General features: G+C 49.7%; 2 protein-coding genes and 1 long non-coding RNA gene across 4 annotated transcripts in view; all 3 read right to left on the minus strand.

Annotated features, from left to right (window-relative positions):
• The window catches only part of ADAP1 (ArfGAP with dual PH domains 1), a 57,155-nt gene extending 55,851 nt beyond the window's left edge, over positions 1-1,304 (minus strand). Inside the window, exon 1 of the mRNA XM_082772753.1 lies at positions 1,050-1,304. Within this exon, the coding sequence (XP_082628879.1) occupies positions 1,050-1,134 (85 nt within the window). The 5' untranslated portion in view covers positions 1,135-1,304. The remainder of the gene's footprint in view (positions 1-1,049) is intronic.
• Positions 1,305-5,645: 4,341 nt separating this feature from the next.
• On the minus strand, positions 5,646-11,781 carry LOC309884095. The gene is made up of 3 exons (XR_014318552.1): positions 11,674-11,781; positions 7,241-7,464; positions 5,646-6,082 (listed from the first exon to the last, which is right to left on the minus strand). It is a non-coding gene; the product is annotated as an uncharacterized lncRNA (long non-coding RNA).
• A 2,594-nt stretch (positions 11,782-14,375) lies between these two features.
• Positions 14,376-15,846, minus strand: COX19 (cytochrome c oxidase assembly factor COX19). 2 transcript variants are annotated; one of them, XM_082772888.1, is made up of 4 exons: positions 15,696-15,846; positions 15,437-15,548; positions 14,683-14,796; positions 14,376-14,496 (listed from the first exon to the last, which is right to left on the minus strand). In XM_082772888.1, exons 1-3 carry the CDS (start codon positions 15,775-15,777, stop codon positions 14,709-14,711), a joined length of 282 nt encoding a protein of 93 aa, XP_082629014.1. In that variant the 5' UTR covers positions 15,778-15,846; the 3' UTR covers positions 14,376-14,496; positions 14,683-14,708. The 2 variants fall into 2 exon arrangements, with proteins under 2 accessions (XP_082629014.1, XP_082629013.1); XM_082772887.1 differs by having other exon boundaries at positions 14,376-14,796.
• Positions 15,847-17,010: the final 1,164 nt, after the last annotated feature.

Below are 17,010 nucleotides of genomic sequence, written 5' to 3' on the forward strand. Positions count from 1 at the left end.
GGCTGAATGCTATTAATGTAGCACACCTCGTGTTACAAAAGACTCTGGCCCACATTCTCCTCTCCAAGTTTCACCAAGGTATCTCTGCACACAGGTGTCCCCAAAAGCAAAACACAGCTTTGTTGTTTTACCAGCCCATTTAGTCTTTTAACAACCACACTTCCCCAGCATGAGCTATCTCACTGACCTACAGCTTCATCCCTATTCTGCTGATGCTGAGGAACTTCCCATTTTGCGGAGAGGCTTCATATCACACAGGGCAGGGAAGAATTATCCCATCGAGCCCAAGTGTCCTCCAGGAAGGGACAATTTAGGGAGCCACTTATGTGGCGAGCCCAAGCTGTGCTCAGCACGACACCCAAGAGGGGGGCTGCTACAGCCGATGGGTGGGAGCAGAGCAGGCGGCGCAGCACTGCAAAGCAGTTCACACCATGCAGAAAGTTCTTTGTCCTCTCCAGCCACAACGCGTCTGAAAGTGTGCTGCAGCTTCCTGAGATGCAGGCTGGGGACCTGAAACCGCTGGTGACAGTGGGAGCTGGATGGTGGGCTCCAAGTGAGCTTGGAAACCCATAGAAATCTGTATCAGTAATTTGGCTGAAGCAGGATTTATTATTTTTTTGCCTATGGAGTGATGGAGGTTGAAAAGGACATCCCATCCCTACACCTTTCAGAGCCACCCTGCCCAACCTAAGGCACGTTTAGCTGTTACCATGCGGTGACTAAAATACATAACGATATATATTAAAAAAAAAAAAAAAAAAAAAAAAAACACAAGGAAAAAAAAAAAAAAAAACAGGCCGGGGAAGGAGAATTCACCTGCTCCGCGATTTCCAAGCCCCTTCTCCCGGGCAGGTCCCGCAGCCCCCAGCTTTACCGAGCCCAGCGGCGGGGGGGGGCACTGCGGGCAAAGGCTGCTGCTGTGCGGGAGCGGCGATGCCTCTGCTCCCCCCGCTACGCGTGCGTGTGTAGGGCTGGCTGCGGGTCTGCAGGACCCCGGAGCAGAAGCTCGGAGCCCCCCAGACGTCCCCACGCCCCCCCGGTGCCCTTACCGGGTGCGGTGCAGTCGGCGCACGCCGCGTTGCCCGGCCGCTGGAGCAGCTCGCCCAGCGCCTTCCTGCTCCTCTCCTTCGCCATGGGGGGGCTGCGGAGGGTGGAGGGGAGGGGAAGGCTCCGCCGAGGCTTCTTTTAGGCGAGCTTCATGGCGAGGGGCTGCCGGGGCTGCTGCTGCTGCTCCATGCGGCCCCGAGCGAGGGGCAGGCCGGCGGCTCCCAGCCCCCGGGAGGCTCCAGCCTCCCCGCCCCGCAGCCTCCGCGCCCGGCTCGGTAGCCGGATCCGCCTCTCGCCTCTCCCCCCTTCGCCGAGCCGCTCGCCCGCGACCTCCAGCGGTCGCTCGCCGCCGGGGCTCCGCGCCCCAACCCCACCCGAACCCCTCCGACTTCCCCCTCGTGTCCCCATCTCGGCCGCCCTCTGCCTCCGGAGGAATTTTTGGGTGTCCCCCTCCCACCTCACCGCCTGGGGGTTCCCGGAGTCCTGCCCTTCGCTGCTTGAGCGCAGCTGGGGTTCCCCTGGCTGTGCTGCACTCCAAAAGGACATCACCACCTTTTTCCTCTCCGTGTATCTCAGGACCATGCTCCAAGAGTCCCCCAACACCTTGCACCCCAATCCTTGGTGCCCAGGGAGCACTGGGGTGAGGGCACCCTGACACCACCTGGGGCAGGGGCACCACGGCTGTGTTGGGACCGAGGACTGCCACCTCTGCTGCTCCTCACCTGGCCTACAGGTTCCTGGCCCCCATTTTGCCCCTAAGGGTAACTCAAGGTGGTGATGTGGGAAATCTGCCAAGAGGAGGGGATCAGGGCTGTGTCTGGAGAAAGACCCCTGCAGAATCCGTCCTCTCAAACACAGGCTGCAGGTATCTGTTATGCTGCTTCGACTTATTCATGGTAAATGCAGCTCTGGTTATACAAATGGTTTGGGTCTTGTGGAGCGAGCCCCCCATTCAAACTGTCCACCTCTGCTTCCTCAAGAAGAGCAGGGCACCTCTTGCACAGCACCAGTCTTGCTGCCTACAGGGCCAAAGGCACAAGGGCCAGTAGGAGGCGGCTCCCTGCAGCTCCTGGAACCCTTCCACCCCCGAACCACCACCGATCCTGCCAACATACGCGGATGTGAGCAGGGCCGCAGGTTCCCAAGAACACTTTGTGCAAAGAAACCAGCATACACCCTTACACAGGGGCAAAACCACGGCCTGATACGTTTACAATGCCCCCGTTGTCTGGAATACGTTTTCCTAAGTGACCTTTGCATTTGTGCCATCAGGCGAGCGGCCGTAACCGAGTTAATTTCTGATTGTTCCGCGCTGACGTCAGGCTGCTCCTCGCCGGCTGTGCGGCGCTCTGCGCTGCGCTGCCGCTTGCTGCCTGTACACGTGTAGGCTGATGACATCTGGAAACTCGTTCCCATGCTAACCAAAGGCGTAATCCCACTCTGAGTCCTTTTGTTGAGGTTTTCAGCCGCAGCAACCAGCTGGTGTGCCCAGAGGCGACCTTGCCTTCACCCTCCCTGCCCGTAATACCTGGAGCAGCACTGCCACTAACACCTGCCGGGGACTTACACCAGTCCAACTGGCTCCAGCACAGAATCACAGCCCTAATCCTCCAAAACCCCGTTATATTCAAATTTGTGGGACTACTGCCTGGTGTAAATGCTTACAGGAGCAGAGCTCTACCTAAATCCAAGCCAGGAGGTGAGGTTTTCATTTGCACTTCAGCCCCATTCCTCTGGCGTTTCCAGCACAGGCACTTGCTGAATCCCTCGTGCAGCAGCTGGGATGCTGCAAGTCGTTATGAACTTACCAGGGGCAGGGGCTGGGAGGGAGATTGGTTTTAAAGTCTCTGTTTAGCTTTCCATTAAGTCTTATTGATTCTCTTAATTTTTTGTTCTCCTGGTTGCTAGGCAATCCCTCTCTGCGTGCTGGAAACCAGGGCTGCAGACAGAAATTTATATCTTGTAATAAAATCAAACATAACAGAGCCTGTTGTCAGCGATGAGAAGGGAGCGGTTCATAAAGGACGGGCTGAGCAGTGGCGGTGCAGAGTGGGGCCAGCACAGATCAAGCCATGGTCATCCACAGCTCCAAGTCCCCAAACGATTCCCAGTTCCCCTGGCACAAACACAACGGTGAGAATCCTACTCCAGACTTGCAGCTGGGAACCAAACAGCACAGGTGGGTAGAGGGGGCACAGAGAGGGAGAAAAGCTGGAACAGGACCAAACCAGCCAGGATGGAGGAGAAACTTCTGTTTAGTTGGAAATCAAGGGCTCGATTCAATCTCACATACCAGTGCATTTCCAGAGCTCTGTGGTGGTGCTGGCAGGCTCCTGGGAGGCTGGTGGCACCTCAGCTCAGGCAGGTCCATGTCAGACTGCTCCCTCTAGGATCCAACACCTCATCCGAGCTTTTCCCCATGACTTCCCTGTGGGTACAGCTTGTCAGGGAGTGCTTAATGAATTTTCTCCCAGTTCTTACACAGCCCCTGGCCATACCCTCCAGAGACCAATTGTCACTGCCAGTGTATCATCCTCGTTCAGATGGTTTCTGACTCTCCACTGCTGAGTGACTTCTTAAGTCTGACATCATTTTTATAGCTATACACACATATACGTATATTTACACATATATACACGCACATTTGTGTGTAAAATGTCTGTTTATAAACACCCACACTTTTAGCTGGGCTTTTCTAAGTTGCAAGGTTGTTGTCTTAGAAACAGACGTTATTAATGGCATCTCTCCAGGTGCTGAGCACAGTGGCAGCCAGGGCAGCCTCTACAAATGCTGAACTGTGAGGGCAGGGGAAGAGATGCTCAAGAATTCCTGGAAACCTTTTCATCATCTTTGTGGTGACACCCTGAAAATTCACTAACAATCCCCAAATTACCTTCTCTTTGCCCCTCTGTATCAGCTCCTTTCACCCCGGGATTGCCCTGCGTTGTTACCAGAGGGCTGTTTACACTGGCATTCAGTTAATTTTGCAGCCCCAGCCCTGAAACTGCGAAATCAATGCCACAATCACTCGAACACAAGGATATTAAACTCAGTCCCTTACATGACCTGGGAGTGCATTCACAGCGCAATGTGGGGAAACATTAAAAATTCTTGTGCGAACAGCAAACCCTAACAGAAATATCAATAATTCATGCCACTGCAACCGCATTCAAGCAAAACTCTGGAGCAGCAGAAACACCAGCTCGGGTCCCTCACGCTTCCTTGACACTACAGCAGAGGTTGTAGCAGTATCTGCTCTTGCAGCTGGGGGTTGTGTGAACAAGCCATAGCACTGACCACTCCCACAGTAAAGCAACTAGTTTCAGTTGTGCTATGGTTTTCTGTTCAAAAGAAAAAAGGAGAAAAAAAAAAAAAGTAATTCTAGATTTATTTTTTTTTAATAATATTGAGTTAAATCAAGAGTGGCTACACCTGGGAGGGAGGAATGCCATGCAGTACTGAGCTTAGACCACAGCAATTAAAAATCCTTGAACTGAAAATCTGATAGCAACACCAGCTTGCTCTGATTTTGACCAAATTGCTTTATGGTTCCTGTGGTCTTTTCTCCTTGTGTAGGACAGGGAAAAGCATGCTCCCTCTTTCAGATGTGTTGATCACACAGATGTATTAATTCCACAGAAGAGGAGAATGTAAAGGAAAATTATGTGAGGCTGCCCAAATACAAGACCTAAGCCCTACATCTGCAGAGCTGCTCTGCACCTGCACCAGCCCCAAAGAGGAAAAGGCGTCCTGCAGCTCTAAATGTGCCTCGCTGTGGAGTGATTTGCAGATCAGGGTTTCACCACATTTGCATAGTGGCCAACTCTGTTGCAAAGCCCAGCGGTACTGACATGAAAAGAAGCCTGCTACTCCCATCATTTACTGGCTGTGCATGCCAGACCACTGAGCTCCTCGTCAAGGGAGAAAAAACAGGGAAAGAGGACAGGAAGGAGTTGCAGAGCAACATTTGTCTGCTGATTTACTTAGACGCCATTTTTCAGGCTTCTGTGAGAGCCACTGATCACAAACCAGCCAGTTTCTTCCTGCCCTGCATCCGTGACTACGCCCCAGAGCTGCGACCTGCTCTCGCAACCCTGCCACCACAGAAAGGAAAGTTACCCCAACCACTTTTCTCAGCCTGTCCATCACGTGCTCGGGCCCTTTCTGTTTCTTCCTCCAGTGTGACAGCGCTCTTCCCTCCACCTGGGCTCACTGCAGAAATAGGCTGGTTTGGGAATCGATATACAGAAGGGCAAGTTCCTCACCAGGGTCACATGGGATTCTCTGTCCCACTGACGGGTGGCTGGGAGCCAGGAGACATCCTGGAGAGCAGCTGGGTACTTGCTAAGCTTCAGGATGTCAGGTATTTGCATCTGTCTGCTGCACAGAGGAAAATCTAAACACAAGAAAAAACGCACTACAAAAATCCCTTTGCTCTTTCATACAATGTAAAATAGGACATCAAGGGGGCAGCTGGGGGAATGGGCTCCACAGAAGCTACCATGCACCTGAAGGGAGATGTGCTGCCTAATGATGCTCTCGGAGAAGATGAAATTAGATCAATGAAGTCAATAATTCACCTACACCCCTGTTACACCACTGCTTTTAGCATGATTCCTGATTTATAGGAATTAGAAGGCTTCAGTCTGGGAAACCAGATGGAGAAAGCCATCACACACGTGAAGAGATTCACACATCAGGGCACCAGCTCCTCCACGAAAAGGCAGTGCGATCAGTCAGAGCTGGCCATCATCAATTCAACCTGAATCAGGGACAGGTCCAACGTGCAAAACGCAGGGCAAACACTCATCATGGAAATTGCTTTTGCTCAATTCCAATAACTTAATCTCTCCCTGGCCTGAATGGCTCATCCTTCCAGGAACAGCTCGGAGACATTCAGTCAGGAGACTGCACTGCACCATGTCCCATCGCAGGGTGGAGACTGAAGTGGCCAAGGCAGCTGCTGTGTCCTCTGGGGGACTAGGAGGTGCTCCCATCCAGTGCAAAGAGGATGCTGGAGAAGCTATCGGCAGGACTGTGGGACAGAGAGAAAGGAGCTGAAGCCCAGCACATCGCTTCTGGCCTAGAAGTCCCTGCAGCAGAGCCAGAGTCATCAGAAAGAAGCCAAGCCATCTTAGAAGGGCACAGAGGAAAAGAGGAAACTGGGCACAGTTACAGCCCCCAAGAGCCCATCTCGTATCACGGGCTGCTGCCTTCAGCTGCCCCTTCAGCTCAGACAGCTGAGACCACATCACTTTCTGTAATATTGTTCAGCTGTGATTTGAATAAAGCATTAGATGGAAACAAAGCTGTGGTTTTTCTCTAGAAAGAGATTAGAAATGATTGCCTGGAGGAAGTTGCCGAACAGCTGGAGATGGTAATTGAGCCTCCCCCCAATTAACTTTGTCCATAGAAAGTTGAAGACCATGTCCTAACCTTCCTCTGGCTGCTGATGGGATCGTTTGGATGTCACTGCATGCCTCGTAACAGCTCCCACAACATCAGGATACAGAGCATGCTGTTCACTTATTTGTTTATTTCAGTATGCTTTGCCAAGGAAAAATCAGCAAAGAATTAATTAACAGCAATTATTTCTAGCAACAACAGAGCAGCCCTGCTCCAGAAGCCATGAAAACATCATCATGAGACCCCTGTGGCTGAAAAGCCTTTATAAACAGGTGCAAAAATAAACAATTTTATAGCAGGCTATAAAAAGAGCCCAAGCCAGGTTGGGGAATGGCAGGGGAGAGAGTGACAGAACAGCCATTTCGGTGGCTGAGTCAAAGCAGCTGCCCAGGTGACTTCTGCGAAAGAGCTTTAATAACCAAGCCAGCCCTGAGCAGCAGCACCAGCCTGATTCAAAGAACCAGCAGGGCCGGGTTATTGCTGCAGCAGAGGGTTTGCTACACAAGTCACTTTGTGCTATTAGCGCTGCTAACGTGATTTACAGTCTAAGCCAGTCCAACCCATTAGAGCTGTGATCTCAAGCACTAGCCAGCTCCAGTTTCAGTGAAAAACATCGCCCCCCGCCTATTATTTGCTAAAGTAAGCCAAAATAAAGCCATCAATTCAGACATCTCTCTGTTCCAATGAGCCCTTCTACCTGGCACCACCACACCTGCAAGTCTCTTGGAGCGAATGCTGAAAGGAAAAGGCAGGAGATGTTCCAGACTCACTCTCGTTTTTCACCCACCTGGTTCTTTTTCAGCAACCAGCAAGCTCAGCATTTGACCCTCTGACAGAACTTGGGCATCCTGTATCACCAAAGCTGTGCAGCGACCTGCTGCTCGTTACGTCTTTGTCCTGCACGCAGATGGCCCTGCTGACCATCTCCCACGTGAGGAGGCCGGGCTGCATCTCCTCCCAGGCGTTCACCTCCAAGCAGCTGGCAGTAGACAGTTGCTTTTCCACAGGATCCTGCAACACAGGAGAGGTAGGAACCGAATGGGACCCCCAGTCTCACCTGTGCGTTCACACCGTTACCTGCACATGCAGAGTATTAATGCCTGATCTATGCCACTGTTTGCACTCTCCTGTACAGATCCTGGTCTGGCACACTGCTACCTCTAAACTAGGCACAAATGTGACTGCACAGAGAGAAGGGGCAGACTTGTGTTGCCAGGCTATGGGCACACATGGATGCTGCCTTCGCAAGCATTCTGAGTACACACACACAAGCTGAGGACACACCAAAGAGCAGGCAGAGCCTGCCCGCCTGACATGTGCTCTGGTACGCATGGGTGGTGAGCACGAGGGGTTAAGGACAGCCTGCTGAATACTTGGGTCAAAGTCAGCACAGTGTAACCCCCTCCCTTCCCCATCCAAAGTAAGGAGCAAAATCTTGGGGAAGTAACTGCAGCAATGCCAGCAGCCAACCTTATCCCCACCCTGAGATTCCCAGTTTGGTACCTGGTCACAGGGATGTGAAAGCTCAGTTACCAATGTTTTGATTTTTTTTTCTCCTGCTTGGTTCAGCATCCTGTTACCAGCCAGTTCCTTGGCACTGATCAGATCTGCAGCTTCTGTGCAATTCCTGAGTAGCAGTAGCAGGACTTTTTCTCCATTTAGGTCTGCCCACTTGAAAACTGCCTGCTTTCCTCCACGTAGTGAAATGCTATTGACCATCTAGCAAGCCACGTTACCAAGGACTTGTTGTCAGAGCAACCCAGAGGGAAAAGCCCCCTGTAGATTGCCAGCAAATTGCTCCTCTAAGCTCATGGGAGATTTGCTTTCTTCCTGGGAATTAAACCCTGGCTCTTCACCAGCAGGTTTGTGGGAGCAGGATCTCACCCCACAAACCAGCAGCTCCACTACCACCTCCTCTCTCAGAGAAGAAATTAAAGAATTTGAGAGCACAGACTGGAATAGAGGAGATAATCCATGCAGGAGGCTTAATTTTTGTGTGGTGTCCACAAATCTTGCCTCTCGTGAAGAAAGTCAGGATTTGGCATTAGATTCTGCTGAGCACTCGCAAGATCTGAAGCAGGTTGCAGCCCACAGCATCACAACAAATCCTCAGCACAGTGCTGGTGTCCCAGATTCTGCAGGGCTACCAATCTGCTGCTTGTCCTGAGGAGAGATTCAGTGCCTCCTAAGCTTGCTGAAACCCAGAACACAGTTTGGTAACAGAGAAATGCAAATTGAGCAACCGAAACCAGGCCTGACTGCCTTTAGAGCCCCTCTCCATGTGACTTGCTCCCCACATGCCCCAAGCAGGATTAGAACCAGGTACATTAACAGGTTCTTGCTGGGCAGGGCTTGCTAGCACTGAGGACACCAGAAATCCTCCAGAAATCAGAGCTGTCAGCTCCTAGAAAGTTACTAAAATAGACAAAGAGCTCACTCATCCAAAGGGACTGCAGAAGCAGCCCCCACTGCCTGCTTTTTAAAATCATCGAGATAAAGTTAAAAGTTTGAGTAATTCTGGGCATTTTCCCTTTCTTTACCACCCTGCTCTCTTTTTGCAAGGCTACTTACATTCCATCGATGCTCCTGGAAGAGTTTGTCATAACCCATAAGGACCTGAGCAGAAGAGCATCTACAGCACTGGTTCAAGGCACCGCTCACTACCAGCCAGCAGGACACGCGGCCAGACGGACCACCACGTCCCTCCCACGTTTATCCAGTGGGAAGCTGTCTTACTCTGCGTGGAAGCTGGGAAAGGCTGCTCGTGCAGATAGCTACACATCCCACCAGAGCCAGGGAAGTGTGGAACGGCACAGGCTGGATTCAGCCCACCAGATTTTAGGCACCTGAGCTGTTTCACGCTCACCGGGGTTAATGGGAGCTTGCCTGGGCTGTATGGTGAATGCTGGGCTTGTCTGGGGGGTCTTCCATCCAGCCAAGCCCAGCAGGAATCAGCAGACATGACAGACCGATACACCTGTTAATCTAAATCCCAAAATCTCCTGGAATAAGGGGAATAATCTAGTGGTGAAACAGCCTGTGCAGTCCTGTGAGTGAACACAAACACGAGTCTCTAGGAAGAGCCATAAAAAACCTGTATTATCATTGGTACCAGGAAACAAAAACTGCATCAAGGTCTATCAAGTCCTCTGCATACACACACACACACTGAACTTCTGGGTGACTTTCTATGAAGCTCCTATTTCTAGCGGTGATCACTTTTGCGTTTCAAGCCATATGGCACCATCATTCCAGAAGGAGAGCATTTTGTCTTGAAATCTGCTAGTTAGAAAATCTGCTGCATCCTGACAGAAGTGCAGCACTGCCAGCTATTCACAGGGGAAAAAAAGAAAAGTCATTAAAAGAAATAAAGAACTGGGTTAAAATTGATCAGATATCCAATTTTCACTGAAACTCCCAGGAAGGGGAAAATAACCCTTGCATATACCTTCCCCAAACTATTTTTGTTAATCGATGAACTTTGATTTCTGTGGGAAACCTGATACAACATAGCCACATTCCCAAATTTAGCAGGAGAATCTACTGCAGAGGGGATCTCCTGCAGGCAGAACAGTAACCAACACCCTTTGGGGTCACTGGTTGTGCTAGAAATCACTGTATCCCTGCACGCTGGCAGAAGTATCATTCCATGCCCAGGAATCACAGAGAAGTCTAGAAACACACTGCTCTCCAGTGGAACTGGAACACCCGAGGCACTTTTCAGAGCACACAGCATGAAGCGATGCCACACTTTTCATACAGGAAAAAAAATCCTTCTTTCATGGTCTGCCTACAGAATTTCCTCATCCTTAACTGCCTCCCTGCAATGCCCCAGCAGCTTAGTGTTGCCTCCCGGAGCTCTCTGGGCCTGCTTGGAGCAGAGTGAGATAACAGGGTGCAAATGTTGGTGCTCCAACCTACCTCCTTCCCTCCCGCAGTTAGCACTGGCTATGTGGAGCCTCCAAAAGCGGCAGTAAGTGAAAGGCTATTTTGATTGCTGCCACAAAGGGCGATTAGTCACCAGCAAAGGTCAGCAAATCTGTGGTCAGCAAAGGAAACCAAGCGGGCAATCACTCACTGCAAGCATAATGCCCAGCTGCAAGGAATTTGTGGCCTTGGAGCAGGCAGCAAAACCTGGGGAGAACGCTTTGGAAGGGGACTGGGGAGGACTGAGGGTGAAGGTCAGCAGGCTGCACCCACTGCCTGCCCACAGCTCCGTGCTGACAGGTGCAGCCCTCCCGCTATGCCTGGCGTCCTGCTGCCAGGGGGCAGGTGCAGTAACAGCACGGTAACAACCCTGCCCTACCACAGCAGCGCCGCCTCATTGTGCTTATACGCAGGACTTTGGACCATGGCTCATTTCCAGCACAACCACAGGAGGTTTTCTTTGTATAGGCTTTTTTTTTTTTTTTTTTTTTTTTTTTTTTAAGAACTTGCAGACTTGGAAGTGTTTATTAAACCCTTTCTTCCTTGTTCTGCAATTCATTGCCATTGTTTGGAGATACACCTAAAGCTCAAGGTCTCCCAGGAAGACGTAAGGAGGGCTGGCCTGCAGCAATGTTCTCTTTCTGTAAATAACTGCAGCAATCAAGGTTAAACTCTCTGTGGTTGAATTGATTCTAATCTGAACTAAGAAAAGGAGTATGTGCTCTAAGTGCCAACACGCAAAGCTCTGCTGACCTGGAGCCCTCTGGGGATTCCCTGGGACATGATCCCAAGTAGCAGAGCACCTACTTATTGTGTGAGGTGGTTTGGCTGAAAAAAGAGCTACATGAAAGACTATTACAGCCCCTCACTTATTGATTTTTGTTGTGTTAGCAGCTTACAAAGATCTTCATCGCAAGATAGTCAACGCCTCCTCCTGCTCTGGGCTCTCCCTTCCACACCTGTACAACTACAGCCAGACTGGCAGTCTGTACATTAAGCTGAGAAGAACCTCGTTTTGCAGCCGTTTGCATTCCTCCAAGTCCCAGGGTCTGTCAGCAGGGGGTGCTTCACGGCAGCCTTTGGCAGGCAGCACCGGTGCAGGCAGGGACGTTCACCCACTTCTCGGGAAGATTAACGCACTTGTGTGGGACTTACCTTGCTCCTGGCGCCACACGTAGCACAGCAGCTCATTAACTCCAAACAGCTACATAAAGAAATCATACCCCGACAATGCTGCCTACCCTGTACCACACATGCCTGAGCCTCAGCTCACCGTTTCCAGAATAAACTTACCCAGCCCGGTGTCAGCTTCTGGAGAGCTTCCTCCTTGGTACGGGAACAGGAAAGCTTACCTACAAACTTACGACTTTCCTTTGGCTTAAAACACTGCTGTCATTTGAAAGAACAAACCTGGATCCCACAAGCAAAGCTAAAATAAACAGGTTTTAGAGAAAGGTTTTAATTAATGACCTGTGTGTTGGCAGGAATAAATTAAAGAGCATTCCGGGAAATTCTTCCAGATGACTCCAGTGTTGCAGGCACATGTCCCCAGAGCAAGTCGGAACTGTCTGACCCCAGGCTGTGCACTGATTAATGACCTGTTTTTCCATTGCTTCTTAGTAGCATTAGATCTCAATCAAGACCAACTGATAGCCCCCTCCTGCTTTGAACTCACCTCACAATTCCACTGAACACATTATCTTCTCCAGCCCATGCCCTACAGCTAGAAAATATGTGTCTCTGTCAGCTCCCTGAGTTTTCAGCTATACACTCACAGCCACCCTTGGTCTTGTTCTGGTGCAAAAGGGACAGCACCATGAAGGTGACTCACCGTGCTGGGAGGTGGGATGAAATGAACTCATGGATCTACACAGGATGATGTTTTCTTCAGAGTGGTGAAAGGTGCAAAATTCCCACCCTGGTGATCCCCATCAGGATGGCAATTACTGCTCCTGCAGTAAGTTTAGTGAAGGATGGAGCACGCTCTGCCCGTTTTGGCAGCTCAGCAGCAGTCAGCCCATGCTACGCAGGGCCCTGCTGGCTACATCACCAGGATGCTACGGGAAGACTCCAGGCCTACAAGCAGCACAGAGCCCTGTTTGGTTTGGCATGGCACGCAGTTTTTAGGAACTGCTTTTGTTCCCACTATGCCTCCTGCTACGGGTCCAAAACTGAGGCCTTGGACACTATAAAAAAAAATATATATATAGTCTCCTCCGGCTCTTCTCTCAGCATGCAATCTTAGTTCATTCAAACAGCAGCTATCACTCCAGCTCAGCAGCTGAAATTCAGTCACACGAGACTTGAGAAACATTTCCCCTCTTACTCTGCAGTAACCTGGATGACAGTTACAACTTTCCCAGGAAAACACTGGGCTGAAATCGTGAAGTAACCGTTTGGTCACATCAGCGTGCAGTGACACAGACAGATGTAACGACCACTGAGAACACCCTGAATTATTCCACCACCACTGGTGGGTTTTGAATCCCTTGTAGGTATAAACATCACTTCATAATAATTAAGAAGCATGGAAGCATGAAATTTGGTTTCTTTCTTCTGAAGATGCAGGAGATTATTTTAATAATTCTTACTCAGTATCACCAATAGAAAGCTCTTGTTCAGTGGTTTAATATAAAGCCTCTTAATATCTGCTTCAGCAATAAAATCTCTGCTTTCTTTACTATAAATGTACTAATCTCACCAGAAGATACAAATTAAACAGTGGAATGAAGCAGAATAAAAATATGCAGCAGGGACCAAACATCCTTTTCAAACAGGGTCCTGCTCTGAACTCTGTAGTCTGTTCAATCAGATTAGACCCAAGCAACAATTTAAATCTCATCTCCACCCCTCAATATGAAGAGCAGAAAATATTCCTTCACCCTTTCCTGGATGACTGGGAACAGAGATGGAGAGAGAGGAGCAGAACCAAAAAGAGTAGTAACAGAGCACAGGAATGGCGGGATGGAATCAAACAGAGGACATCAAATAAAGGAGAGCGTAGAACTGCCTTGGCAAACCGTGTGCGTCCCTATCTGCCCCTAAACCTTGCTGTTGGAGAGCAAGGTACAGAAAGAAATGATTCGATGGATTTAAAACAAACAAAAAGGGTGTGGTCTGGAAAGACAATGAAAATACATCTTAAAGATTTGTGAAGCTACTGACTGCTTAGAACGCATTTCTAGGGGGGCTAACTGGCCGAGTTATTTTGGCCTGAACTCATATCAATTAAGAAAGACTCACTTGCATTACAAATCGCATTAGCTCTGATAATTGATGGTAAGTCATACAAACACCTGCAAGGGATCTCAAAGCCATACTCAGACGTGGTTTGAAGTCTACCGTATAGGCTGGTGCATCACATTCTCAAAGTAAGGGCTGCACCTATGTGTTATGGAACAAGATACTGTATTTTCTAGATAAATAGCTTCGATCTATTGAAGGGTTTTTGTTCGTTTTTGACATAACACATTTTTAAAAGAAAAGGTCCAGCCACACTTATAAGTGCAACTCACGTTTACGCTGAAGACTAATAAGTGTCATTGCCATCTCCACGCTGATCACCATAAGGATGTGAAAGAACATATGGCAGCTCTAAGTGAAGAAATGAAGATGCACATAATGAAAGCCTGCTGGTTAAGTGATGAAGTAAAGTTAGGTGAACATTGTTAGCACAGCAAATAAAAGCAGAATCACTACTGGCAACTACAGACTGGTGTCTGGAATTACAAATAATCTCCCAACAACAACAAAGGTAAGAAGACTGAAAAAAAAAAAAAAAAAAAGACCCACAAAAACCAAATCCAAGTATTTTCTATAGCTGTGTGAGAAGATCACCCTAAAGGCAGGAATCAATTCCAGTATTTAATAAAAAGCAATTTGCAAGTAACGCAACAGCTTTATTTCCACCTGACAAGTAATTGCTGTGAGCATATTAGTAATACCACACGTAAGAATACAGTTCAAGATCTACACAATAAAAGTGGGGGGGGGGGTTGTTCGTTTGCTTTTGTTTTTTAAAAGCAAGAGTTTACTGTTTTTGCAAAGGCATGGAGAACACTTCAGGCAACAGTTGTTTTCTCCCAGGTAAAGTTCTCATGGATCTTCAAGAGTAGGCTAGAGAATTTAAAAGAAAAAGGCTAAGAAATACTTCAGGAAAGTACACAAAGGCAGTCCTTTCTGAAGCAAGCAAAGTGTTATTTTAGGAAATATTTTGGAAGAAAGGTTCCGTCACGAAACACTTCCAATCGCAATACGCACAGAAGTACAATATGTACTACATAAGAGTTGTGCTTTCCATACACGAAGAGCAAAGTCGTCTTCCTTCGTTACGACTTCTGAGGTTTTGCTTCTGGTTTCTCATCTATCAGATCTTTAAATCCCAATTTTTCCAGTGGTTCATTAGCCATAAGTTGCCTAAGTTAAAAACAACAAAACAAAAACGTTTTGCAGAACATAGTCTATAACAAGGAAAATAACAGCATCTTCTATTTTACTTAATGTTATTTCCTGTAAAGAAACCCAAGACATCTGTAGAGTGACTGTCACTTGGCAAAGCCTCGGGAACTTCAGTTTGGAGAAAGCAATATTAACGCATAAAAAAAATATACTCTCACACACACAACTGGAAAACTGCTGTTATAATGTGTGCGTTGTTGTCTTCTGTTACTAGATAATGAAAGTTTTCTCAGAGGCTGACCTGACTTTTGGTTTACTTAATTAACAGACTGCGTAAGAGCTTACTAAGATTCTACTTGTATCATTTACTGCATTTTTAAGTGAACGTGGTTTACAACATCGGTGGTGCTGTTACACTTTGCTGCTGTGCTCTTCCCACTGTTTGGATACGCAGCCTCACCGCTGACCATATAACACATGGGAGCGCCCAGGTATCTCAGCACCCTTAACAACACCCCGTCCGTTTCCCGCAGGGTGTGCCCAGCCTCACCACAGAGCAGAACCCACTGCACATCAATGCCAAAACGGCGACACCCCTACAAAAACCAAAGGGCGCCGCGGAGGGGCCGGGGGGAAGGGGGAGCCCCCCGGTACTTGCCTCTCCATGCGGCACTGCAGGTAGGCCATGGAGAGCTCTCGGCAGGCGCCGCTCTGGAAGTCGTTGCGGCGGAGGCACTCCATGAAGCGCTCCTTGGAGGCGCTGCACTCCCCTGCAACACAGCCGCGGCCGCGCTCACTGCGGGCCCGGGGCGGCGGGGCCAGGCCCGAGGCCCGGCGCTAGGCCGCGTTTGGGGGGGGGGGTAGGCCTGAGGCCCGCGGCTAGGCCGCGCGGGGAGGGCGGGCCCGCCCAACCGCACCGAAATGGTCCAGGGGGAAGGCGCCTTTGTCCGGGGGGCGAGGCTTGAAGTTCTTGGCCCCGAAGTTCATGGCGGTGGACATGGTGCGAGCGGGACGGGGACGGGGACGGGGACGAGAACCGGGAGCGGGCCGGGCCTGCGCCGCCGGGGATCGCCGAGCGCATCGAGCGCACCACGTGACCGCCGAGGGCGGGCCCCCCGTTGCTATGGAAACGGCATCGCCATGGCAACCGCGCGGTCGTCATGGAGAGCGTGCCGCCGCCGCCATGTTGGCTGCTCCCCCCATAGGGAGGGGAGGGAAGGCCGGAGGTGCTCCCTGCGACCGGGGCCTGACGCAGCTCAGTGGAATAAAGCGTTTTGTTCTCCTAAAGGCGTTGTTGGTGTCATGATTTGCCCACAGATGGGGAGGGTGGGAGTGCTGGTTATGGGGAAGCTGCCTACAGAGGGTGGAGGGTGGGGATGGTTTCTCTTAAAATGCGTTTGTGCATTTGTAAACAAATGGGAAAAGAGCAAAACGCTGAGACCAGCATCAGCAGATGTGTTTATGGGGGAACCAGTACCCCTGCTCACACCTATGAGCCGCCTCGGTTAGGTCTGGCTGAGACAGGACCCCAGGTGGGATGTACCTCATGCACCACAGCCATGTAAAATTCCCTTTTCAGGACCCCTCATCGCTGGTGGGGTGAGCCCAGAGCCTCGGGATCCACACATCGGGCTGAGGCTGTGTAAGCTTTTCTTCAATTCAGCAGAATTTCAAAAGAGCCATCCTGTCCCGCTGCAGTGATGCAAGCTTCAACCAGCAGCAATGGGCCTGCTGATCCCTCATTAATCCTCACAGTTAATGACCCGAGTAAGGGTAGCCCAGCAAAAACCTCATGGGCAGCACCACGTTATTTTACGCCTCCTACTGGCAAGGGGCAGGCAGGCAGCTTACCATGACGAGGCCAGTAAAAACAGGTGGTCATCTGCAGATGCAAACTTGCAGGTGTTCACAAGATAACCAAGGAAAACACTGTTTTGCCCATAGGTCTACAGCATGCTCTCTGAAACTCCTCAGATCTCATCCTGAAAGGAGAATGAGAAATGGTGTTAATTTAAACCACCTGAGTATTAACTGTGGATTATGCTGTTGCAGTCTTTTTTCTTCTTTGCCCGTAGCTGCAATTGGTTTAAGATGGTCTTTCATCATTTTAAAGTTGATTTTCTTTTAATTAAATGACTGAGATAAGTAGAAATAATGTGAAGCTAGGGGAAAAAAAAAGAAACAGCTGCAAATGTAAGGCCAACCACTATGGAAATATTACCTGCAGCACCA

The sequence above is a fragment of the Aythya marila genome (genome assembly GCF_965140915.1).
Source record: "Aythya marila genome assembly, chromosome: 15".
Taxonomy (NCBI): domain Eukaryota; kingdom Metazoa; phylum Chordata; class Aves; order Anseriformes; family Anatidae; genus Aythya; species Aythya marila.